This window comes from Grammomys surdaster, unplaced genomic scaffold, assembly GCF_004785775.1.
Source record: "Grammomys surdaster isolate TR1022 unplaced genomic scaffold, NIH_TR_1.0 187, whole genome shotgun sequence".
Classification (NCBI taxonomy): domain Eukaryota; kingdom Metazoa; phylum Chordata; class Mammalia; order Rodentia; family Muridae; genus Grammomys; species Grammomys surdaster.
The window spans coordinates 9562807-9590180 of NW_021604632.1; the positions used below are offsets into that span (position 1 = coordinate 9562807).

Here is a 27374-nt window from a genome sequence, read left to right on the forward strand (position 1 = left end):
ACACACACACACACACACACACACACACACACACACACACACACACACAAATAGTAATGGACACAAATGTCAGTTAGTAAGTAGTTCTTGCCTAACATGCAAGAAAACCTGAGTTTGAACCCTAGCACTAGGTGTAGTGACACACACCTTTTATCCCAGAATTTAGGAGGTAGAGGTAGGAGGAAGGATCAGAACTTCAAGGCCATTGTCAATCATGTAGTAAACTTAAGGCCAGTCTGAGCTACATAGGACCCAGTCTCAAAGAAAGAAAATAAGACTGCTGAAAGATTTGGGGGGAAAAAAAAGCCAAGCACAATAGCATGGATCTATAGTCCCAGCTACTTTGGGAGGTTGGAATAGTAGGATCATACATTTTAAGTCAGCATGGGTCAATAAAGGCAAAATAGCAAGATCCCATCTCAACGAAATAAACATTTAAAAGTCAATACATTATGGGAGAAAATGCTTGCCATTAATAGGACAAAGCAAGAGGAGAACTCAGTAAAGTGCCTGCCGTGCTATACAAGCCTAAGGACCTGAGCTCAATCCCAAGAACCTATATACATAAAGGTAGAAGGAAAGCATAGCTCCACCTCCAGAAAGTTGTTCTCTGAGCACACCACACAGGGTGTGACACACATGTCCACATTCACACACATCATCCATGAGTGTGCACACATATTTTTTTTTTTTCCTAAAGCTAGCAGTTTGGTGAGCTCTAGGGCAACAAGAAAACTTGTCTCAAAAAACAATATGTATGACTCCTGAGGAATAATACCCAAGGCTGTCTTCTGGCCTCCACATGAATGAACACATGAAAACACACACACACACACACACACTTCAAATATGCAAATTCAGTTAATTCATTAGTAATATAACTCATCTGTACAATAATCTTTTCTAGATAATGAAATTTCTCTTAAGGAGCTTTAAATGTCATTTACTGTTATCTATAATCCATCACTTATTTTTCTTCATCTACATACTTTTAAAATGTAACTTTAGCCGGGTGGTGGTGGCGCACACCTTTAATCCCAGCACTTGGGAGGCAGAGGCAGGAGGATTTCTGAGTTTGAGGCCAGCCTGGTCTACAGAGTGAGTTCCAGGACAGCCAGGGCTACACAGAGAAACCCTGTTTCGAAAAACTAAAATAAATAAAAAAATAAATAAAAATAAAATAAAATAAAATGTAACTTTAGTCAATTTAAAAACACTTTTAAAGACTTAAAGAAAATAAAAAGGACTTCTACGTTATTTGACCAGTAGAATTTATTTTTTAAAAAATGAAAAACAAGGAAGATGAGGGCAGGAAGAGGGGAGAGGAGAGAAAAGAAGGGAAATGAAAGGGAGAAGGGAAAGGAGAGGAAAGGAGGTCAGATAATGTAGTTATACAATGCAAATGTCCTATAAGCATGAAAACATGATCAGCAGCCATTTCTACCAACTCACCGAAATATAGGGGTGTGGCCAGGCTTTGGTTTGCTCCAGGTAAAGGGTGAAGGAACTGAAAGAAACTGGTCACCAGATGAATCTTTCTTTAAAGGATACTGAGATCCAAGGCCATCATCAACTGACGTCTCCCGGGATGGGGATAAGCTCCCTTGATCATCTGAACAGACCTCTAATTTTCCTGGTAGTATGGCAGCCTGATCTTCAGAAGTCTTCCTTGTTTTCAAAGGGATGTCAGTCTCTACACAGTACTGAAATGGAAACGGTGCAGCGCTAAGGCCTGATCCAGTGTGGACAGGAGCAGTGAGCCAGGTATCTTCTGTTACACTTCCTCTAGGGGAGTGACCTGGGGATGGAGCAGGTGAGTGATGGGGTGAAAGGGAACCTGCATAACATACTTCAGCACTGGAGTGCCGTCGTTTACCACAGGGAGAAGTGGGCCTTGAGGAGGGTCCTGAGGCTGGTCTGGGGCTCAGCCAATTCTCATCAGTGATACTGGATCTAGGAGAGTGGCAAGGAGACTGCCTAGGTGACAAGGAGTGTCCAGATCCATACTGTTGATGCCAGGACTCTTCTCCAGGGCAACCTCCTGGAGAGCCACCTGGAGAAGTCAGAGGTGAGCCAAGAGTGAATCGTGCAGCAGCTTCATTCAACTCGGAGTCCACATCATCATAAATGTGAGAGAGGGATTCACAAGAAGATGCATCTGAGAACCAGCTCCTAGAAGAAATGCTGCTGGCAGGACTAGGACTAAGGGAAGATTCCCGGTAGGACGGCTCAAGTGGAAGATAGAGATGATCTCTAGAAGGCCTTTCCAAATATTCCCTTTCTGGGTCATTTACATGTAAGTCATCTTCATGAGTATCTGTTCCTTGATGACAGTTAGGAGAGATGGATGTAATTTGAATACTTGGGCACTCAAAGGGTTTAGGACCACCTAATGGGCTATATTTAGATTCAGAAATATCACCAGTTCCTTCATAATTTTTGTAACCTTGGAGCTGAAATGATGGTGACAAAACAGAAGAGTGAGACTGCAGCAGTCCATGATGTGGTAAGCCAAGGGATGAGTTTAAAGTAGATGGAGGTGGATCTACATTAAAGATGTAAATGGATGCACAATCATCTGGTTCAAGATCTATGAAAAAAAAAGAAAAGAAAAAAATACAACCAAAAAGGTCAATAAAAGAAGAAATTAGAAAATGCAAGTGTATAAATTATTAGATGAAACAGTAGTAACAACCCTGAGAGAAAAAAATTGGATATCAAACTGCAAGTCATTAGCTTACTAAAGGGCTGGGCACAGTGATTCTTGTCTGTTAAATATAACAACACACAGGCAGAAGGATTACTGAGAGTTCAATGCCTATTTTAGCTACATAGTGAGTTGTAGCTTTAGCTATTTGATCAGACCATAGCTCAACAACAACAAAGGTTGACGTTTTAAAAATACAATTATTCATTTTTGCAGATATGAATATATATTTCATAAGGAAATATATAATTATATGACATTCTTTTTCTTCTACAAAATTTATAACCTGAAAATAGTGAATATTTTTATAAAAGGTATATTTCTGTATATTCTATCACACACAAATAAAAGAAATTAAAGCCACAGAACTGTAAGATAATTGGACCATCAAGATAGCTTAGTGAATAAAGGTGCTTCCTGCTAACCCAAAGATCTGAGTCCAACCTCTGGGACCTACGTGATAAGAGAGAGAGCCAACTCCTCCACATGACTCCCATCTGAGTACAGTGGCATGTGCACACTCACACACACTCTATATCCCCCCCTCCAAAAAAACCTAAATTTAATCAAAATCTTTAGAGATTTTATTTAATTTTTTGTGTGTTTGCCTGCATGTATATTAACATACCACATGTGTACAGTGCCCTTGGAAGCCAGAAGGTAACATAAGGTCCCTTGGAGTTGGAATTACAGAGGTTGTAAGTCACTTTGTAGATGCTAGAAACAGAACCTAGACCTGCTCTAAGAGCAGCAAGTGCTTTCAACATAGACCCATCTCTCCAGCCCTAGGATTTTTTTTTAATGATAGAAATTATACTGTATTTGGCAATTGCAGTTTAAGATTGAATGAAGCAGAGCCTTTGAAAGGCACTTTGGGAGCCAGGTGATGTTGGTGTATTCCTATAATCCCAGCACTCAGGAGGCAGAGGCAGATGAATCTCTATGAGCTTGACACCAGCCTAGTCTACAGAGTGAGCTCCAGGACAGCCAGGACTATACAGAGAAGCCTTATCTCAAAAAACAAGATGGGGGAGGGAGGAAGGTAGAAGTGGGGGAGAGACAGACGAAACTGAGAGACAGAGACACCTTTGGGCTGGGAGGAGATTATGGTTCATACTAGAATTTAGGAGGCAGAAGGACTGCCAGTTCTAAACCAGGCCAGGTCAGGCTGTGAGTTTGAGACCATCTAGGATACACAATGATATTCTGTCTCAAAATCAAACAATAAAAAGTGGGTCTTATTCATTTCTGGTAGAGATATGGCTGTTTGTACTACCCCACCAATAACATTACCCTTGCCTCTTATTCACATCATTTACTCTCTGTAAGTATTTTCCTTGCAGTAAAATTTAAGGAATCTCTTTTCTTTTAGGAAGTGTATATAATAACACAAACATCTTCCTCAGAAGTCATATCATCAAGAATTCATGTTTGCACACAGGGGACCAGGTTACAAAAGCCACTAGATGGGGCTGGAGAGATGGCTCCTCAGCAGAAAGCACTGTCTGCTCTTTAGAGGATCTGGGTTTGATTTGACTCCCAGCACCCATAAAACAGCTCACAAGTGTCTGAAACTCCAGTCCCAGGTGATTCAATGCCCTCTTCTGAGGGCACAAGACATGTACATGGTACACAGAGACTATCAGGCAAAACATCCAACACATAAAATAAATTAAAACAAAAAAGCAACCAGGCACCACTAGATTATTTACCTAAATAAAAAAAAAATAACTGACTGAGGATATTAAATTATAGTTGATTATTAATCTTCACAAATTTAGAATATTCCATTTACTCCCTTCCTATGCCCAGTGGCATGCATCTCTGTTATCCTAGCACTCTAGCTTGGGCAGTGGAATTGAGAGTTTAAGAAGAGCTTTGGCTACATAGAAAAACCCTGTCTCAAAATAAATTAAATTAAAATGGATAAAGTTAAATAAAACCCACCCCTTGCTTTTTTATATTTAAACAAGCTCTGCTAGCAACAACTATACTAGCAACTACTATATTCTTCTCCATTATACAATCCAGTTTTAAAAAAAAAATAAATTTTTACTTAAGAATGTATTTTTAAAATCTTATGTTTTGAATAAAAATCACCCATGAAAGTCTTTATAGTTTCACTCTAATGTAATTATTATATCAATGTTATTTCAGCAGTTGATTAATACTGAAATTCATAATTTCCTCCAAGTAAATTATAGAAAAAAACAAGTATATACACAAATGATGTCTTGAGGCTGATAGAAATGGTTCATTGAGCCGGGTGGTGGTGGCTCACGCCTTTAATCCCAGCACTTGGGAGGCAGAAGCAGGCGGATTTCTGAGTTCAAGGCCAGCCTGGTCTACAGAGTGAGTTCCAGGACAGCCAGGGCTATACAGAGAAACCCTGTCTCGAAAAACCAAAAAAAAAAAAAAAAAAAAAAAGAAATGGTTCATTGGGTAATTTGGGTAATAGTGTTTTCTGTGCTGGGATGAGAACTTGAATTCAAACCCCTGTCACTCATAAGAAGGTGACACTTGGGCATGGCTCCAAGTGTCTGTAACCTTGGCACTGAGGGGCAAGAGGCAGGCCGTTCTTAGGGATTCCCAGCAGGCAATGGTGAGCTTCTGGCTCAATGAGAGACCCTGTCTCAAAACTATAAGGTGGACAGCCATAGAGGAAAACATCTGGCCTCCTCCACTAGCCTCCTCAATGCATGGAAGCATGGATTTACACACACAATGTCTTAAGACTTGAACACAAAAAAATAGTTTCATCTTTTTTTCCCCCTGTGTCCAGAAGTCCTAACTCTGAGACCATCGAAGTCACTCCAACCACACTTTAACAGTCACTAAGATTTTCATCTGTAGACTTCATGATACTCCAGAACCATCTTGACTCGTTTAATTTTTTTTAAAATGTTCTATTAGCCACCAGAGAGGGCCCTAGGAAAGCAGACAATAATCTGGAGAATACAGAGAGCATGCTCATGTCTTTACTGATAGTAAACCAGGGTCTGGCAAAATACAGCCTGTGAGCCAAATCTGTACTGCCACCTGCTTTTTGTTTTGTTTTGTTTTTAAATGACAGCCTACTAGCTAAGAATGGTTTTTAAAAGAAATTTTTGTAAGATATAATAATGTGATTCAAATTCTGGTGTCTATAAATACAATTTTATTGGAACTTGGCCACACTCAATTATGTGCTGTCCATGGTCACATTCCCACAAAGATAGAGTAACTGTGAAACACATTAAGTTCTGCCACACTGCTGCTTGGGACACAGTAATACAGTTTTGTTGTTTTTTATTTCTCAGGACTGAACCCAGGGTGTTACAAATACCGGGCAAACAGACTAAACCACGCTCTATACAAAATCCTCCAACCTCTTTTGTTTTTGAGACAGAGAAGTAGGGGAGGGAGTTTTTTACCACGCATCCCTGACTGGTCTGCAAACTGCCATGTACACAAAGCTGGCCTACAACTCTCTCTGTATACCAACCTTGTGTTGAACTTACAGTGATCTTCCTGCCTCTGCCTCACGACTAACACCAATAATCCCAGGATGTGGATGGCTAAGGCAGGAAAACTGCGAAACAGGTCCATTGTAGCAAGACTTTGGTCTCAAAAACGGGGAGATGAGGGGGGAAAAAGAGACCATGTCTCAAACCAAAATAAGAGCAACAACAATAATCAACCAATCAATCAATTAATAAACAAGCAAGATGGATATGGTAGCACATGTTCATAATCCCAGCACTGGGAAGTTGAGGCAAAAGGTTAAGAATTCTAGAACATCCTTGGCTATATACACCTGGCTCCTCAATCCAGCTCTGCTTCCAATTCTTTAGCAAGGCACAGTGGCTGATATCTGAAATTTCAGTACTGGACAGACTAAGGCAGGAGGATTGGCACAAATTCAAGGCCAGCCTGAGCTACATGGTGAGTTCCAGATCAGTCTGGACTACTATCTCAAAAAGCAAAACAACAAAAATAATTACTATGGGTTAAGAAAATCAGATAATTCTCAATAGACTAATGGTAACTTAATAAGCAAAAACAAATAAAACTGTGATGCTACACAACTGCAATCCAGCCTACTTAGTAGGCTGAAGCAACACAGTAAGCAAGAATTCCTCCTTAAGAAAGGAGATGCTACAGCCTGGATGAACCTTGAAAACATTCTAAATGAAAGACACAGACACAAAGTACACACGCTTGTATTATAGTATATATCCAGAATAAACAAATCCAGAATTAGGAAGAAGTGAAAACTAAAAAACTAAGAAACTAGCTGGATACAGGGCTTTTTGAATGAGTAACAAACCCTGCTCCTGAATTTCCATACCTAGCACTCTTTTTCTTTAGGCAAAATAAAGTTTTCTGAAAGGAGAAAAATAAAATTTTCTGAAAGGAGAAAGAATGAAGGCTGAGAACCTGAGCAACCATACTGAAAACAGGATGATGAAACCAAGTCATTCTAAAACGTGTATATTGAAACCCTAAGTGCTCTTCTACTCCCTTGGCTCATAGCATACACACTTGCACTCTAGGCAATAGACTGGCAGATTTTTCACTTGGGACTCTAATTAACCTAAGGAAAAGAACTACAGATAATGACCTCAAAGGTAACCTAGTAAGAACCCCTACAAAGAGGCCTGCAGTTAGCAAACATCACTGTGATCACAAAACAATATAATCTTGGTGCCTCATTTTAGGTGATAAGCAGGTAACAACAATCACTGAACAGCTGAGAAAAGCTTCAAAACTTAAAACAGCCAAAAGCCAGACATGATGGCACATGCCTCTAATCCCAGCTATCCCTGGCTGAGTCAAAGGATCTCACTTTTAAGATATAGTGAGCTTTAAGCCAGCCTAACCAGCAGAGGAAAACCATGACTCAAAAACAAAAAAGGAAAAAAAAACCAGATATTCATTTAAAATTAAACAACAACCAGGTGTGGCAATACACCCCTGTAATACTAGTACTAAAGAAGCAGAGGCAAAAGATGTTAAAGTTCAGTAGGAGATCCTGTCTCAAAGGTAAAATAGGTCTACGGCCATACCACCCCGAACACGCCCGATCTCATCTGATCTCGGAAGCTAAGCAGGGTCGGGCCTGGTTAGTAGTTGGATGGGAGACCACCTAGGAATACCAGGTGCTATAGGCTTCTTCTTTCCTGGGAGGTGGTGGCGCACGCCTTTAATCCCAGCACGTGGGAGGCAGAGGCAGGTGGATTTCCGAATTCGAGGACAGCCTGGTCTACAGAGTGAGTTCCAGGACAGCCAAGGCTACACAGAGAAACCCTGTCTCGAAAAACCAAAAAAAAAAAAAAAAAAAAGAGGTAAAATAGACCACCCAATATCTTCCTCTAGCCTCTGGACTTGTGCATGAACAAATATATACAAATAAAAAAAATAACAAATAAATAAGAAAAACTGTTGAAAATTACATTATAGCTTGAGTCTGAAAACACTGCAATAGAAAATAACAAAAAGTAAAGTAATATATTCTCATAGCTTTTTAATAAGCAAAGACAATTCAAATAAGGCATTCAGCCAGATTTGGTGGCATACACCTGTAACCAGGACGCTGGAGGCAAAGCCAAAAGGATCACAGCAAGTTCAACACTAGCCTGGTCTACACAACAAGCTGCAGGCCAGCCAGGGCACACAGAGTGAAATCCTGTCTTAAAAAACAAAACAAAACCCAAACCAAGCTGGGCATAGAGGCACACATCTTTAATCCCAGTACTCAGAAAGCAGAGGCAGACGGTTCTCTGAGTTCGAGGCCAAGATGGTCTACCAAATGAGTTCCAGGATAGCCAGGGCCGCAAAGAGAAAGCCTGTCTTGGGGAGAAAAAAAAAAATTAAAAGCAGGCAGGGCTAGGGAGATAACTAAATGATGTCTGTGGAGGTCAGAAAAGGAACTGGAGTTACAGAGGTGGTGAGCCATTATGTGGGTGCGTGGGTGCTGGGAACCAAACCTGGGTCCTCTTCAACAGCAAGTACTCTTAAATGCTGAACCATCTTTCAAATACTCTCCCCCACCCTCGCTTAATCTTCCTTTTCTTTTTTCCTTTGAAGAGTTAATTCTTTATGTATATGAACTCTGTTAGCATGTATGCCTGCATGACAGAAGAAAACATCAGACAAGAGGGAATCATATCGCATTACAGATAGCATTGAGTCACCACGCTGAGAAGTGAACTCAAGACCTCTGAATAAGCAGTCAATGCTCTTAACCACTGAGCCATCTCTCCACCGCCCCCCACAGCAGTTTTTTAAAAAATGGTGAATCAATTAATTTAATTAGGGCTACTAGAGACAGGAATGAGGTATTATTTAAAGGAGCATGGTCAGCTTACCAGCAGTGACTTTACCTTAAGGAGAGGTAAGGTCTCATCATGAGTCTCTTCCCTTGCTATGTGTATGTCTATGTGTATGCCTACATGTCTATGTCTAAATAGATTGATTTTTGAGACAGGGTTTCTCTGTGTAGTCTTGGCTGTCCTGGAACCAGCTCTGAAGATCAGCTGGCCTTGAACTCTGAGATCCACCTGCCTCTAGGATTAAAGCCGTACACTATCAATGCCTGGCCATACAGTATTATTTTCTAAAATGAGCATTTTTTTCTATCCTGTCATTTTCTTCAATAATTTATTCTTTTATTCACTTTATATCCTGATCACAACCCCTTTACAAGTCCCCTATCTTGTTATTTTAAAGCACTTGAAGGGCTTTGTAGAGAAACTCAGTCTTAAAAAACAAACAAACAAAAACAACTAAAATTAATGCAACTTCAAAGCTCATATAACTCTATCCATTGTTAATTATGACAAAGAGTATCATAATTAAATCCATGCCTGACACTGTCTGGATGACCAGGAACCAGAGGAAAGCCCAGAGACCCAGGGTAGAACCAAAGAGAGCTGCCTCCCCCCTCCCCTGGATCAATAACGATGTTCTGCTCATAGATCTGTGACTAGTTCAGTTGTCATCAGAGAGGCTGCCTCTGGCAGCTGATGAGAGTGGATGCAGAGACCCATAGCCAAACAGGCTGAAAGAGAGCCCAGAGAACCAACCCCAGGGAAGAGGGGAGGAGAAATTATGGGAGCCAGAGGGACCAAGGACACTGGGAGAGCACAGCCTGCATGATCAACTAAGCAGGGCCCTTGGGGGTGGAGGAAGCCTGGGGGAGAGGGGAGGTAGAGGGAAACAACTGGGAGAAGTGGAAGGAGAAGCTGGCGAATGGATGATTATATGAAAAAATAATAAATAAAAATTAAAAGAAAAAAATAGAGCTGGTAAAAAATTCACCCCAAATTATGAAATACAAAATTACACACACACACATAGAGTCTCTCTCCCTCCCTCCCTCCCTCTTCCCCTCCCTCTCTCCCTCTCTCTCTCATCTTTCTAGACAGGGTTTCTCTGTGTAGCACTGGCTGTTTGAGAACGAACTCTGAAATTCACCTGCCTCTGGCTCTCAAGTGATGGGATCAAGTGCACGCCACCACCACTGCCTAGCTAAGAAAAACAAAAGTCTAAAGCACTGACCAAAAAACAAAAACCAAAAAAAAAACAAAAGCAGGGAGTGCAAAGGTTTGAAAAAGGATCTGACATTGAATTCCAATTCCTTTTCACACACAAATACCAATGTGTCAACTAAAACTTTCCAAACAAATTTGAGGTTATGGTAAGCTATCAATTCATGAACTATCTTACTTAAATGTTACAGCTCCAATTGTCTCTCTTGCCAAAAGCAGGAAAGTTGTGTATTATAAATATATACACAGAAAAAAAGCTTGCTCTTGTTTGTGTCTCTTTTAAGTCTCCCTGAATAAAACTTACTCCTCTGTTACCTGAACCTCATACGGCATGTCTGAGCAAATTTGATGACTTGGATTCAGTTTTAGAAGCCAGGCTTATAGCCAAGTCTACTGTGTCTATTCTCCTTACCCACCAAGATAACTTTAAACACCTTCCTTATTCATGTTACTGCTGTGACCAAAGTACAGCATACTATCAAATAGGACTCAACCTTCTCAGGTTTCCTACCTCTTAGGAGTAATGTGATTGCCCTCACTGCATTACAGCTTCCTCAGCCCCATCCCTATTAAAATAAAATATTTTCAGTGATCAGTGATGAGAAAGAACTGGCAACACAACTCATTATCTTCTTTTAAAAAGTTTTTCTTTCATAGATGGAGCTATAACCGGTATTATATCATTCCCTAGCATGTGCAAGGTCCCAGGATTAACCATACACAGACACACACACACACACACACACACACACACACACACACACACACGCTCTCTCTCACTTTCCAATTAACTTATTACAGAGGACTTTTACTAAATGTGCATACATTTGTGTGTGTGTGCAAATACACGTGTGAAGGTGCCCTTGAAGGCCAGAGACGATGCTCAATCTCCACAGAGCTAAAGTTACAGGTGGTTGCAAACTGTCCATTATGGGACCAAACTCCAGTCTTCTACAAAAGCAGCAAGCACTCTAAATCACTAAGCCAATCTATTCCAGTCTGTAACATCAGCTTTTATAGCTGAAGAAAAGCAAGCAGTATAATTTCTCTAAAAATGTCCTTATGCTTAGATTTAACTGGGAAAAAAATAAAGCAAACCTCAAAAGCAGAGTTTGGATTATGCCTGCCATAAAAGTAACAGTGATTTTAGGGATATTTTACAGATGCTGCTGAAAGGTAAATCATAATAGTAAGTAGATTCTAGGCTAGGGATACAGTTTAGTTAGTAGAGAATGCTTGTCTTAAATACAAAAGGCTCTGGGCTCTACCAGTAAATTGAGTGTGGTAGCACACACCTGTAACTTCAACACTCTATATAAAGGAGAACCAGAAGTTCATGGTTATCTTCAGTATACAAATTCAAGATCATCCAAGAATACATGAGATCCTGTCTCAAGAAAAACAAAACAGAGCTGGAAATATGGCTCAGTGGTTAAGGGCACTGACTATTGTTCCAAAGGTCCTGAGTTCAATTCCCAGCACCCAAATGGTGGCTCACAACCATCTGTAAAGGGATCTGATGCTTTCTTCTGGTATGTCTATTCACAAAATAAATAAATCTAAAAAAAAAAGAAAAAAGAAAAAAAAAATGGTGGCGCATGCCTTTAATCCCAGTACTTGGGAGGCAGAGGCAGGCAGATTTCTGAGTTCGAGAGTTCGAGGCTAGCCTGGTCTACAGAGTGAGTTCCAGGACAGCCAGAACTACACAGAGAAACCCTGTCTCGGAAAAAAAAAAAAAAAACCCAAAAAAGAAAAAAACAAAGACAAAACAAAAAACATTAAAGTTGGTTCTGGTATACCCCAGGCTAGCCTTGACCTTGATATGTAGCTAAGACTGGCCCTGTACTCTTGATTCTCTTGCTTTTACCTCCTAAGTGCTGAGATAACATGTGCACACTACTCTGCATGCCACCCTTGACCATTTATGTAACACAAGTTTTAAATTTTTGTATTATTCTATAAAACACTAGAGTAAAACCTCTACTAATATTTCAGAATACTTGTCTAAATATCTCTTCTGTATTAGCAAATGGTTAGACCTTACTAAGTATACAAATAACAAATCTGGAAGTTATATTTCTAGGTTTGCTGTGGTGGTGCATGCCTATAATACCAATACTTGGGAAGCTGAGGCAGGATTAAGGACTGGAGGACAGCCTTTAATCCCAGCACTTGGGAGGCAGAGGCAGGCGGATTTCTGAGTTCGAGGCCAGCCTAGACTACAGAGTGAGTTCCAGGACAGCCAGGGCTAAACTGAGAAACCCTGTCTTGAAAAACCAAAAAACAAAACAAAACAAAACAAAACGAACTGAAGGACAAAACTGGATGTGGTGCCCTTTAATCCCAGCACTGGGGAAATAAAGAGAAGCATATCCCTGAGTTCCAGGCTAGTCTGGTATACAGATCAAGCTCCAGGAGAGTTAACCAGAGAAACCCTATTTCAAACTACAACAGAAAACAGAATTGGAGGACAGTCTGAGCTACACAGATCTGTCTCAGAAGATAAAGAAAAATAATGGAATTCCAATGTCCATCTTTGTTTCCTGTGAAACAATATAACCAGCAGTCACCTCAAGCTACCACAGGTAACCAACCTTCCCTGTCATCAAGAACAGTATTCTCTCAAACCATGAACCAAAGTAAATTCTCCTTCCTCAAATTAGATTCTTTTTGAGTATTTGGTCACAACAATGAAGAAATTTCCTTTGAAGTAGAATTTCAGCAACTCTGAATTCTGAAAAACTCTGCTTCAATTTTCTGAGATACTGCTTGTGGATGTTTGGGAAAGGGATGAAGATTCTTGGCACAACACACCTGAACTGGAAGAACTTATCCAGAAGCCTAAGACAACCAAGGCTGGGGCAGGCTCTAAGTCCTACAGAAAAGCAGCAAGTAATGTAGACTGCTCTAAAATTAATACAAAGTGGGGCTTTTCTACCTTTGTGACTGCCAAGAAAGTCACTATTTCTGGGATCCTGACAATTCTAGTTGTAAAATATTTTACAGTACAATTTTCACCTATTTCTGCAGGGCTGGATCTAAAAGAAGAAAGCTCTCTGAAGACAGGAACAATTTTAAATTGTATGGCAGACTGAAGTAAAATCAGCAGCAGTACCATTAGAAATAAAAAGACTGAAATGTTGGCAAGCAAATCAAACTAACAAACAAAAATCACACACAAAACCAAGGCCCAGTTCCAAAACAGCCCAATGAAAACAAATGCATGGGGATCAGTGCAGCAAGTTAAGGTGCCTGCCGCCAAGTCTACAGTCCAAGTCAATCCCTGGAGCCCACAGAGTTGGAAGGAGAGCACTGACCCCTTCAAGTTGTCCTCAAATCTCTACTCAAAAGTGCACAACACACACACACAAAATAAATATTAGAAAAGAAAAATTTCAAAAATGAGCATAGGTTTTTGTTTTGTTTTAAACTCTTCACAATTATCATGTGTATTTATATATTCTGCATCAATGTAGGCATGTGCATGTCAAAGCATACATATGAAGGTCAGAGGATAACTTTGGGAACTGGTTCTTTCCTTATGTTTTACATTGAGCTCAAGGATTAAACTCAGGTTACCAGGCCTTCACAGCAAGCATTTTTGACTGCCATGATATTTTACCAATCCTGGTTTCTGGAGACAGAATCTCAGGTAGCCCAGGATGGCCTTAAACGTTTTATCTAGTAACTACAGGCCAACTTTGAACTCCTGATCTTCCTGCCTCGACTATTCAAGTGCTAGGATTATAGGTATCATGCCTCACATTAGATCAATTTTAGTTAGTTAGTTTGAGACAGAGTTTCTCTGTGTAGTTCTGGCTGTCCTTGAACTTGCTCTGTAAACCAGGCTGACCTTGAACTCAAAACTCAAGAGATCCACCTGCGTTTACCTCCTGAGTGTTGGGATTAAAAGCGGCATGCCACCATTGCCCAGCTAGATCAATGTTTTTAACAAAACAATTCTCATTCTTGCTTCTTCCTCACTGGGTTTTTTCCTCATACTTACTAAAATACACTTACTTATCTCTACCACACAACTTTGCTAGTATCCCTAGAAGCATTCTTTAATCTGTACCAAGAAAAGTGTGAAACAAACAGAATATTAACAATGCATAATGGTTCATACCTGTGATCTCAGCACTGGGGAGGTAAAGGTAGAAAGATAAGGAATTTAAGATTCTCCTCAGCTATACCAAGAGTTCTAGGCCAGTTTGGCTTACATGAGACCCTATCTCAAAAAATTCAAATAAAAAAATGTAAATAAAAAGAAACCAGCTAAGCTTGATGATACACTCCTTTAATCAAAGCACTTGAGGAGCAAAGGCAGGAAAATCTCTGTGAGTTCCAAGCCAGCCAGGGCTACATAGTGAGACTTTATGTCTCAAAAAAACTAACCTTTAATCCCAGCACTTGGGAGGCAGAGGCAGGCGGATTTCTGAGTTCGAGGCCAGCCTGGTCTACAGAGTGAGTTCCAGGACAGCCAGGGCTCCGCAGAGAAACCCTGTCTCAAAAAACAAAAACAAACAAACAAACAAAAAACAAAGCAAAACAAAAAACTAACCAAATAAAGCCAAGCATAATGGTGCATGCTTTTAATTCCTATACTTGGGAGGTGGAGGCTCCATGTCAGGAATTCAAGACTAGTCTTGGCTATACAACTCAGCTTGGCATACACAAGACCCTACCTCAAAATAAAAGGAACACACATATACTGAACTATTCTTCCAAGTCAACAATGAAATGCTAATCACCATCTCAATCACTCAGTGCATACTTTCACTACAGCTACAGTCTACAGAAAAATCTAGGTATGAAAATACAGATTAGCAGCAATTAAATTCTCTTCTAATAAGTGAGCTGTTCAAACTTTACAAAAAAAACTTAACAAGCAACTTCCCTTTTTCATCCTGACTAAACTATGAAACCATACTTGTATGACTATTGAATCAATCTCCTTTCAAACCTTACTGAGTCAGCAGCTCTAAAAAGTAGAACAATGTAATTAAAAGTAAAATAATGTAAGTATTTATACAAAGAGGTAAGCAACACTGAAAAGAGTAAAGACTAAACCAAATAGGACTGGCTAGAAGGCTTAGTAGGTTAAGACATTGCTATCAAGCCTGAAAACCTGATTTCCAACGCTGAAACCCACATGTTGGAAGGAGAGAACTGATTCCCTCAAGTTGTCCTCTGACTTCCATGTGTAAAACACACACAACTAAATATTGCCAAGAATTTTATAGATAGGGTTTATGTAACCCTGATTGTCCTAGAACTACACTATGGGAACAGGCTGGCTTTGAACTCACAGAGATCCTCTTGCTTCTGCCTTCCAAATGCTGCAGCTGTTTGCCAGTGTGCCCACCATTACAAAAAAAAAAAAAAAAAAGAAAAAAGAAACTGGGGCTAGAAAGATGGCTCAGGCCGGGCAGTGGTGGCGCATTCCTTTAATCCCAGCACTTGGGAGGCAGAGGCAGGCAGATTTCTGAGTTCGAGAGTTTGAGGCTAGCCTGGTCTACTGAGTGAGTTCCAGTACAGCCAAGACTATACAGAGAAACCCTGTCTCGAAAAAAAACAAAACAAAACAAAACAAAACAAAACAAAACAAAACAAAACAGAACGAACGAACGAACGAACGAACGAACGAACGAAAGAAAAGAAAAGAAAGATGGCTCAGTAGTTAATCTGACTAATCTTTCAGAGGACATGGATTAAATTCCAAGTATCCACATGGTGGACCTAAAGAGATAGCTCAGTAGTTAAGAACACTGGCTGCTCTTGCTCTTCCAGAAGACTCAACTGTAACTCCAATATCTGATACCCTCACACAGACATGCATACATGCAGGCAAAACACCAACTTAAAAATAAGTAAATTATTAGGAAAAAAAAGACTCTGCCTCAAATATAAAAAAAACAAAAACTGGAGCCGGGCAGTGGTGGTGCACACCTTTAATCGCAGCACTTGGGAGGCAGAGGCAGGCGGATTTCTGAGTTCAAGGCCAGCCTGGTCTACAGAGTGAGTTCCAGGATAGCCAGGGCTACACAGAAAAACCCTGTCTCGAAAAACCAAAAAAAAAAACAAAAACTGGGACATAAGAAGATAATTTATCAAAGAGATAATAAATTATACTGGACATATATATAATCAACACTAGACAACACTAGGCACTAGACAATATGCTTAGAAAAAATTCCTCAAGTTTACACATGAAAAAGCTGTGTAGTAGGTGTATCTGAAGCAGGAAAACTACCATGAGTTCGAGAGTAGGAAACTTTATCTTAAAAAAAAAAGTATATTCATTATTTGCTGAGAATATATAAAGTAAATTTATTGCAAAAATACATTATAAAACAAAAATATTTCTTCTCTTCAAAAATGGCAGTAGATAAGATACTATATATAATATTGCATGCATTTCTTCTGGTAACTCTCATTGTGAACTAGAAAACATTTAACAAATTTTGGGGCTGGAAGGATAGCTAAGCAATTATGAAGACCCACAATGGGTAGCTCACAACTGTCTGTAACTGCAGTGAGGTAGGAGGTTGATACAGAGAATTATGATGGCTAACTGGCCACCAGCATAGCTTTGGGGTCAGTGAAAGATCTTGTCTCCAAGGGAATAAGGCAGAGAACAATAAAGCAGAACATTGCACTTCCTCCTCAAATCTCTGTGTGTGCACATGGACGGAGGACACATACACAAACATACAAACACACACACACACAAAGTGAGTGAGTGCTAACCTGTTTTGTGGAACATTGCCTTAAATAAACAAATTGAAATTGAAAGCTAGACATATGTAAGCCATGCCTATAATGGCAGCATTTAGGAAGTAAACGGAGGATCACCTGAGATGGTTCCAGCTAAAAAGTCCAAGGTCATCCTCTAGTACACAGTGAGAGCAGAATAGCTAGGAGTACAGAGTATACGAAGACCTTGTCAAAATAAATAGGATAAGGAGAGAGTTCAGTAGGTAAAGTATTAGGACCTAAGTTTGATTCCCAGAGGCTACATAAAAATGCTGGGTGTGGCAATACAGGTTTGTAATGGCAGCACTGGGGAGGCAGAGACAGGAAGATCCCTGAGGCTCACTAGATAGATAGTCTAGTCTAAATGGAAAGCTCCAGGCCAATGAAGAGACCCTGCCTTAAAAGAGATGGGCAGCTTTATTTACTGAGGATGACACCTGAGAAAGAGCTGTAACTTACACACAACATGTTCACACACACAGAAAAAAACTGAATTTTCAGACAATTACTGTAACAGCAAACCTAAAAGAGAGATGTAAGCAGTGCACTGAGTATTAGAAGCTGCCCTTTGTAATGATGGAGTGCACTATACATAGGTGACTTTTATTGTTTATTGTGTTTGTTTTTTTGAGCATGGTCTTACCACATAGTTATGGAATGTTCTACATAAGTCATATTGTCCTCAAACTTGTGGTCTGCCTGCCTCTACTTCTTCTGAAGAATAGATTACAAACACACAAACACTGAGTTACAGTAAATACTTTGCCTGGCACTACATTAATGATTCTAAAGTTTCTATTTACTGGAGTGTATAGTAATTTTGAAGTTAGATACTAAGAAAAAACAAAACAGTTTGATTTAAAAAAAAAAAAATGACAGGCTATTCTGGAACTCTCTATGTAGACCACCAGGCTGGCCTTGAACTCAGAGATCTCCACCTATCTCTGCTTCCCAAGTACTGGGATTCAAGGTATGCGACATCATGTTCAATTTCCACAAAGAAATTGTGGAAATTTCAAAAATATTTTCAATGAATGGAAATCTCAATGTGCTCTAACTACTCTCAAACTTTCAGAGAAACACAGAACTAATGTAGGCCAAAATTACCAAGATCTATTTTGTGGAACTGAACAATCAGTCAAAGAACCAAAACAATGTTAACTACCATGAAAAAAAACAATAAGTATTGATTCAAAATTTAAGTGGTATTTACTCATAAAAACACAACTGTATTAATTTTTTTAAATTTTTTATTTTGGTTTTTTTTCGAGACAGGGTTTCTCTTTATAGCCCGGGCTGTCCTGAAACTCACTCAGTAGACCAGGCTGGCCTCAAACTCAGAAATCCACCTGCCTCTGCCTCCCAAGTGCTGGGATTAAAGGCGCCACCACTGCCCAGCAACACAACTTTATTAAATAAAATAGCTGAGTGTGGTGTCTCACATCAGTAATCCCAATAGTCTCAAAGGCTGAAGGAAGAGGAATACTTCCATTCTGAAGCCAACCTGGGCTACATAGTTCTAAGCTGGCCTGTTACACATAGTGAAAAACTGTCTCAATAAAATACAAAAGCAAAAAGTTTTACCTTTTCACATGATTTTGACCATAATGGGAAACAAATATCCTTAAGAAAATGACCACTGAATATGGTGGCACATGGCCTCCAATATCACCACTTGGAAGATGAGGTGGGAAACTACGCAGCACTAGACTCTAAGAAATAAATGATAGAAGAAAAAAAAAAAAAAAGAAGAAGCTGGGAGGCGGAGAGAAAACCTCCTAGAACGTTTTAAAGTCAGCTTCTGGTGAAACTAAAACTGCTCATGTATACCTCTGGGAATTTCAACTACAAATCCAATTACAACCTTTTTTTTCCCCTAAAAATTCACTCAAACAAGTTGTTTTACTTTTTTCAATTTCCACAACCTAAGTGCAATCCAATGCCATCCTCTCCAGAAACCCCACTTTTTCTATTTATTTTATATATAAAATTTATGACAATTCAGTTTGCCTAGTAATAGTTACTTGAGCTATGTGTCTAATCTGTTTCCCAACTTTCATCAGGAGCCGAAGACTTTGCATCTATCTGCAGAACACTACCCAACTAAGTATCCACTAGTATCTTCAACAGAAGGCTAATTCAAATAATGCTAATGGAACTGAAAATAAACAGAGTCAATTCTTAACTATTGTAATTATTTATCACGTTAAAAACAGCATTGGAAGGCTGAGAAGGAACCTAGAGAGTCAATGGAACTCTGAGAAACCAATGTATTAGACTTCAGTATACTATGAATAACTGTAAGTAATTCACTTAATACTGACAAGAATAAATAGGGATACTCTTATCCACCTTCTTTTTCTAAGTCCTCTTGCATATGTAACAAGAAAACTGAACTTAATGAACCACACTATTCCAAACCAGGTCACAGGAGAGATTAGTTAGTCCCCAGTCATCATCCTGTTTCTATTTCCTGACTGGTTTGACCCGCAAGCATTATGGTGTCCAGCTTTCCCAACCTAAGATCTCTTTTAAAATATCTTCTGAGAAGAGCTTTTTCTTAAAACAAAAGTTGACTTATAGAAAAAAAAAAGCGACGTATCTTGTTTGTTTGTTTTTAATCTGCAGAAACACTTTGTTCAAGCAAAACAACCCAGTTTTCAGAAAAGTCCGTTATAATATACTTGAAACTAAGTGGGGAATATAAATTTGCACAACTGGTCGCTAACTCGAACGTGTTGCTCTCCTAACGAAGTAAATTTTTAAAACTAGACTTTTAAAAGAGTCCTACAGTACAAGAACACGCATCTTTCAATTAAAGAATTTTACAAATAGCCTAAAAACAGCTAAGCGCGCTTACACTTCTCGGAGACATTTCCTCTGCACCACGCTGGCACAGCTACGACAACCAGAAACCTCTTGGGGCTTTGGCCCCAACCTCTGCCTCCAAACCCCGGGCGTCCGCCGGCCACTGGCCTCCCGGAGTCGAGTTCCCTACTAGTTCGCTTGCAGCCAAGCCACTTCCACGTCGCCCCGAACCACACGCCTCCTCCTCAAATTAAATCAGGCTTTACTCGCCACACGCACGCACCAGGGGGACCAGGGGAAAGGCGAGCTGGCGGGAGCGCGGGGAGGGCACGCTCCACAGTCCCGGCTGGCCCGGCACCCACCTGCAGGCCGCGAGACCTGGGACACAGGCGCTGGTGCCCCGTCCTCGCCGAAGACGAGTTTGAAGTCGAGCTCGTCGTGGGCGCCACAGTTTGCAGTAGTCATCGGCGTGGCCCGGGGTGCAGCGCCTCCTCCTAAGGCGGCTGCGGCGGCTCCTCAGCGCCGCTTCATGCTGGGCCGCGCCGGCCAGGAGGTCGCGGCTGCACTGCAAACTTTCCGGGCGGGGCCCGCGAGGCCGAGCGTTACGTTCCGACCTAGAAAGCTGGCCGACTGCCCCGCCACACTAGGAGCCGCCGCCGCCGCCAGTCGAGGGTGCTTAACAGCCACGGCCGCCTCAACCAAAGCTCCCCGCCCCCCACCCCCACAGTCGCCGCCACTGCCACCACCGCCGCCGGCGCGCTCCCGCGCCCTGCAGTGCGTCCAGCCCCGCCCCTCGCCGCGCTCCCGTCCGACGGGGCGGCCCATAGGCCGCCGGCTCCGCTGACACTCATGGGCCCCGCCTCCTCGCCGGCCTATCGCGTGAGTCCTCTGCGAGGAGGAAGTCACGTGAGCAAGGAGCTACAGAGCCCTGCTCCCTCTCGGGAGTTGTAGTTAAAGTCTATTTCTTCCGCAGTTTCTAAACCAAGACCAGTGGAGGGCCAATAGCGCTGTCTAATTAGATTGGGAACCCACGTAGGACAATTGGAGACTATCTATTGGGCGGAGCTCACGTCAAGGAAGTGGGTAGCAGAGCGCCCCGGTTGTAGGTGTCCGGATATTTGGCCCCACAGAGGTACTTTTCCCTTCTGGCTTGAGTTTAGAGTGGATGCGTCAGACCACCTCAAAGGTTACCTATACATACCACTCGCCCCCGTGTCCCTCTATACCAACTTCAATGGCGTAACCTCGACAGGGCCAGGGATTGGTTCAAGCTTCTGAGTAGTTCGGGGTGGAGCTAAAGAAAACCTTTCGAGACAAGTCTGGAGTTGATTCAGATCTACCCTATGGTGTGAGGTGGGGTGGGGTGAGGTGGGGTGGGGTGGGGGGTGGGGCCCGCTTCAGTGGCTGTGCCTTTGTCCCTAGCAGGCCCAGAGAACTGTTATCTTGAGAATACCGTGCATTCTAGGGCTCACTTAAATCAGAGGGGCCAGGTCTGGTCCCTGATGGAAGTCGAGCAGGCACAGAGAAAAGTCCCCTTCTTGACTTCTGCATCCTAGTACACAACTGTGAGACTAAGATATTGTGACACTCGAGCAATGAAAGCCTACATATAGGATGTGATACTGTCAAAAAGAACTCGTTTTCAATCTTAGCTCCATCTCAAAGAGCCTGCCTTCCCCGGTGAGACTTGAGATGGCCCAAGACACCATCCCTTGGAGTCTGGGGACTCAGTCTTGTTTACTTAGAGCATGATTAAGAGTTGGGAGAAGCCAGTGACAACCTCCCCCACATCAGCAGTCTCCCTCCCCTTCCAGTTACAACTTCACCTCAACCAGGTGAATTAGGCTAAAGAGGCAGCAGAGCTGGAGAGATAGAGCACTCGCTGTTCTTCCAGAGGATCTGGATTTGGTTCCCAGCACTGACATAGTGACTTACCATCTGTAACTTCCAGGGTGTCTGATGACTCCTTCTGGCTTTATAGTCAAAAGGCACACATATAGTACACATATATACAAGGAGGTGAAACATTCATGTACATAAAGTCACAATAAATCTTTTAAAAATAAAAATATAGCCGGGCAGTGGTGGCACACGACTTTAATCCCAGCACTTGGGAGGCAGGCGGATTTCTGAGTTCGAGGCCAGCCTGGTCTACAGAGTGAGTTCCAGGACAGCCAGGACTACACAGAGAAACCCTGTTTCCTGTTTCAAAACAAACAAACAAAAAAAAATTATATATATATATATATCTGACCAGAGAGGCAGAATGTAGACCCTGGCCTGTCAATTCCTACACTTCATAAGGGGCCACAGAAAAATCCACCTATTTATTAAATGCTCGGCCATACATCTTTTTTTTTCCCAGACATGGAGTACCGGCACTATAAAGAAAAGGGTCAGGTTGTAGGAAAGGCTAACATAGTGTTAAAGGCTCAGCAGAGATAAGAACCAATTGTAGGAAATGAGTTACTACTTTTGTAAGAAAGGCAGCATGAACCAACTGTGTTAGGCAAGAGGAAGAGGAGGAAGGGGAAAGGGAAGGAGGGAGAAAGAGAAACAAGAAAGCACAGCAACTAGACTCCTGTAGGCCATGAAGGTTCCCCCAACACACACACACACACACACACACACACACACACACACACACACAGGCTCCCCTTCTCCAATATGCATACTCATTCACTGCTTCCCCAGCGAGGGTCAAGATCTTTCCCCAAAGCCCTTGCTCACCATCTGCTCCAACTGCAGATCTCTCACAGAGCCTGGTGGGAGGTACAGCAGATAGAACCTGAGAGTAGACAGAGACCACTGGGGTCTCCATAGACCCTTTGCTCCTCCTGTGTAAATTATGACCCAGGCTTGAGAATCAAGAGATATCTTTTTCTTTCATCTGTTGCCATAGGCCTGGCCTTGGGGCTCTACTTCTGAGGCTTCTTCTATGCCTCAGAACCAAGGCATGCATGATACAGAGCTTAGCCCAGCCCTGTCCCTTGTTTCATACTAGGGAAAACCAGGAACCTTCAAGTTTAGAAATTCTTTCTCTCTGTGCCATATACCCCTCCCCGCTCACAACACACACACACACTCTCACACACATACACCCTTCAAACTCTTAGTTTGCTGTGCCTGCTCTCTACCTTTGTGCCAATGCTGGCCATAGAGAAAAGGACTGCCTGGATCAGCTCCATTTGGATGGATACGTTAAAACCAGACAACTCTAATCTCAAAATGTCAGTTGCTGAAGTCAGCACAGAGTACTGGGAACCCAGGCCATCACTGTCTTTTCCTGCTGGACTAGGGGTTTGGACTTGGTCCAGGGAGCAGTTTCCAAGACCAAAGTCCTGAAAGGAGTAGCACCTGGGAGGACTTAAGCCTGTGGGAGTTAAGACCTAAGATTCCCCTTTATCTTTCCCCAAATCAAGCTTCTTTCGGTAACTTTGTAATCCTCGCCAACTGCTCCAACCTTACCCTCCTTCTCATGGAATATAAAACCATTTATTCTAAGCAGAGTGTGGTGGTACCCATTTGTAAGCATAGCACATGGAGGCAGCTGCAAGTTGGGAGTAAGAATGGTTTAAAGAACAAGCAAGTTTCAGGCCAGCCAGGGCTACGTAACAAAACTCCACTGCAGAATAAAAACAACAACACTGTCACTGGGGATGTAGGTCAGTTACAAGAGTGCTTGCCTGGCATTCACCAACCTCTGGATTCAATCCCCGGCACAACATAAAACTGTAAGTAAAAATAAATTTTAAAATGAAAAATTTGTTAAAGGAGCTAACAAGATTGCACTTGCCACACAAGCCTGACGAACTGAGTTTGATCCCTGGAAACCACATAAAGATGGAAGGAGAGAAATGATTTCCCAAAGTCATCCTCTGATATCCAGATGCATCCCCCAGCACAGAGTAATAAACAATAAATACATATAAATAAAGTTCAAGGCTAGCTCAGACTGCACAAGATACTATCTCAAGACAAAAGAGAACAAAAAGACCCCTATAAGACAGACTAAGGAGAGCACTTGGGAGGCAGAGGCAGGCGGATTTCTGAGTTCGAGGCCAGCCTGGTCTACAGAGTGAGTTCCAGGACAGCCAGGGCTACACAGAGAAACCCTGTCTCAAAAAACAACAACAACAAAAAAGACAGGCTAAGGAGAATGCTTCAATCAAAGACATGAATGGGTGGGTACTACTACTTCTCTCCCAGGAAGGGGTTGGGAACTTTTAAGCGAATTATTTTGAGGGTAGACCTGGAGAGACAATGCCTTTGGGCTTGACTAGGCCTTTCAGTCAGTCCCAGATCTTGGGCAGGTCACTGAGTCCAAAGCAGACATCAGTGAACTATGCTAATGAACAAATTATTCAAGGACTAGAACCAGCACATTCGCCTAGGATCTTTGCCAGCTATGCCCCATCACTGGGCACATACTAACCAGCCCCTCCTCAGCTGGCTACAAGACTCTCCCCAGGGTCCTCAGAGCTCCTCCCACCCACCTCAATGCCACCTGAATCTTAGCAGTACCCTTTTGTCTGCTTCCTGAACCGGGAAAACAAATCTGACCTTGCCAGGGAAGGAGATGCTCCAGGAAAACCACACTAGTGGGGAAAAAGAGGCTTGACATCAATCCCCATGGCCACTGCACTTGATGGTCTGTCTGTCCCCCAAATCCTGCTCTAGCATGCCTGGGAGGAAGGGGTCCTCTGGGGACCTTGGTCTTCCTACTTCCATTCCAAGTACAAGAAAAGGTAAAGGGGAAATTTTAAGACAAGTTTAGTAGAAACAAATCTAGGTACGAACTTTCAAAATCATTGACGGCTGGGGTCAGACCAAGACTATCTTCCTTCTTAGTGGAGTCCCCAGCAGTAGAATGAAAAGTTAAGGCAGTCTCTCAGCAAGCAGAAACACACAACCACATAGTACCCATCACAGCCCAGCCTCGCACATGCAAAAGACAACTGATTCCACTAAGAGGCAGAAGACTAGAAGTGAGTTACCCAAGGTCAAAAGGTAAGGGGCTGCGGGAGGCCCCTGGAAGTATGGTAACTATCTGAACAAAGAGCAGTGAGGGTGGCAATAGAATATGGAAAGCCTAAACCACCAAGCCTTTGATTCAGACACCACAGGGCCTGGGGCTGCAAGTTACCAGAGAGTCAAGAGGCTGTCCTCAGGGGGCTTGTGGGAAAGAAAGGTTCAGTCTAGAGGGGAATCCTCCCCCCATATACCCTGGCAAAAGGAAGGTCACACAGCCTGTTTACAGCAGAGGAAGCGGGGGTGGGGCAGGGCAGGGACCTTTGGTCAGGCCACCCCTCCCAGTAGGGGAGTGGGGAGGCCCCAATAAATGTGTGGGAGCTATTTGTTTGCTTCTTGCTGCCAGGAGGAAATTAAAGAGAATCTACCACTTCCTTTCACCTCTAGTGGGACTGGGGGGTGGGGTGGGGAGGGGAGTGAGGGGGTGAGTGATCTGTGACTGTTGCATTTGACAAAAGCCAAATTGCCACCATCACTGGCCCTCAGGTGTTCCTTGCCCTGAGCAGGCACTTCATCAGGTCCGAGTTCAAATTAGCTGTAAGTCACAAAGGAGACTCCTGGCCCATTACCCTCCCCGCTCCCCAAGACCACTAGGTGTGGTTGGCCCTTTATGGGGTATCGGATACTCTTGTTTTTTTCTGAGGTTACACAGACCTCTCATCAGGAAAGTCAATAGAAGATTAACACCTCATTAAAATGGTTTTCTTGGTCCTTTCCTGCTTTCACCAAAATCCAGTGGACCCCAAAGGTCCACTCATTCCCTACGTGTAAGAGATATGCTTTGGGAAGCTCCAGCTTGGCACAGAGAGTAGAAGTAGAAAAATTATGTCAGGATATTAGGTTGAAGCAGTTGGCCTTCGGTGAGAGTCAAAGTTGTCTTTATTGCACGATACCAGTGTGAAGTTGGAAGTGAGGCCTAAAAACCTCATTTTCAAAGAAACATTCAAATCACTGGGAACTTGGCTTAGCCATCAGACATACGAGAGACAGCACTACCCTTGGACATTTCTTGGCACTTGTTTCAGACTGATGGCCTGGGCCAAGACCTGTAACTTCACACGTCAAGGGCCAGCACACTGTCCAAGGGCACCTGGTTCAGGTGCCGGCACCCATAACCCCGTCACACTGTCCCTCACACTGTCCACCAGGGCAGGGGTCAGCAGCCTTCCAGCAGCTTCTCCTCACTGCTGTCCAAGGTGACAAGTGGCTTCTTGCATATCTCCCCAGGTAGTGCTGGCTCCTCAACTCTTGAGCCCCCAGGGTCTTGGTCAGGGGCCTCTCGCTTTCGCTTGTTCAAGGAGGGGCTCTCCTCACCCAGCCGACCCTCAGGAAGGCCCTGGCTCCTCAGACACACGATTGCTGCAGTCTGCTCCGCCAGTTTCTTGGACTTGTCCCTGGGTAAATGAAGCAACAGTTAATAAAACAAGTAAACAGTAGGACTATATAGCCTTGAAGCCCTGTGGCTACAAATACTTTGAACAGACTCTGATAAAAAAAACTGCTAAGAGGGCTCATCACTGAGTGCTCTCACACACACAATCCACCCACACACAATCCACCCACGTCCCAGACCCAAAGTAGACTTGGAACCCCACACTAACAGTCTCTTACCCTCTAATGAGGACTTACCACAAGGTGGACTGATACCTTTGTTCCGCAACAGTGACAACAGAGCAGAACATGCGATCTATAGGTCGCTGAACCTGGTGCAGAGAGAGCAAAGGAAACAGAAGACTGCCCACCTGTGTCACCACATGCTCAACACATAAAGGAACAAAGACTTCTTCCACCCCCACCCCACCTTGGGTTTTTCAAGACAATGTTTTACTGTGTAGCCCTGACTGTCCTGGAACTTGTTTTGTAGACTAGGCTGGCCTCAAAGTTGGAACTTCACCTGCTTCCTCCTGAGTGCTAGAACTAAAAGCAGGCGCCACAACTGCTGGGCTAGAACTTCTAACTTAAGTCAAATGGAAGCTCCCTGATCACATGCTCCGCCCAAGGGAAAGTACCTGCTGCATCTTTCAGGAGAAAAAGGCAGTTATGCAAATTGACAATGATATCAAGTGTGTCAGAGTTCTGTCACTAACTAAACAAAGGGCTATTATCTGAACCTCACTATGGGGCCTCTGCCTACTGACTTCTATGTGGGCCAGTTCCCAGCAGAAAGGAGTTCACCAGATGGCAAAGGACTGAGAAGGAACAAGTGTGAGGGCAAAAAAGGTACATCTGGCAGAGGGATCAGGCAGTATGGCTGGAGCTGAGTGGAAGAGATGAAACAGCAAAGGATTTGGGGGTGGGTCTCGTGTTCTGAGGAGCTGGTAACTTGAACAAAAGAGACAGAGGTTAGATTTGTTTTCCAAAAGTCACTCTGGTAGAAAGAACACAAGGCCCAGAGGAGGCCAGAAGGCAGTAGGAAAGACAGAACAGCCATGGGGATCAAAGGAAGTAAAGCAAAACTATCTCAAGGTTTCCACCTATATGTGGCCATAATTCTGTGCCCCACTGGCTGAAGCCCAACTCAAAGATATATATGTGCCAGA

The 27374-nt window shown here is 42.6% G+C and overlaps 2 protein-coding genes and 1 non-coding gene across 7 annotated transcripts in view; 1 reads left to right on the forward strand and 2 right to left on the reverse strand.

Annotated features, from left to right (window-relative positions):
* Nfatc3 (nuclear factor of activated T cells 3) overlaps positions 1-20569 on the reverse strand; it is a 77249-nt gene extending 56680 nt beyond the window's left edge. For both annotated transcript variants that reach the window (XM_028768642.1, XM_028768641.1), the window contains exons 1-2: positions 20166-20569; positions 1453-2590 (exon numbers count right to left, since the gene is read on the reverse strand). In XM_028768642.1, the coding sequence (XP_028624475.1) occupies positions 1453-2590; positions 20166-20268 (1241 nt within the window). In that variant the 5' untranslated portion in view covers positions 20269-20569. The remainder of the gene's footprint in view (positions 1-1452; positions 2591-20165) is intronic.
* On the forward strand, positions 7742-7860 carry LOC114622309. The gene has a single exon (XR_003711569.1). It is a non-coding gene; the product is annotated as a 5S ribosomal RNA (ribosomal RNA).
* Positions 20570-25695: 5126 nt separating the features above from the next.
* Dus2 (dihydrouridine synthase 2) overlaps positions 25696-27374 on the reverse strand; it is a 40727-nt gene continuing 39048 nt past the window's right edge. For all 4 annotated transcript variants that reach the window (XM_028768531.1, XM_028768535.1, XM_028768534.1 and 1 more), the window contains 2 exons: positions 26464-26537; positions 25696-26228 (listed from right to left, as the gene is read on the reverse strand). In XM_028768531.1, the coding sequence (XP_028624364.1) occupies positions 25991-26228; positions 26464-26537 (312 nt within the window). In that variant the 3' untranslated portion in view covers positions 25696-25990. The remainder of the gene's footprint in view (positions 26229-26463; positions 26538-27374) is intronic.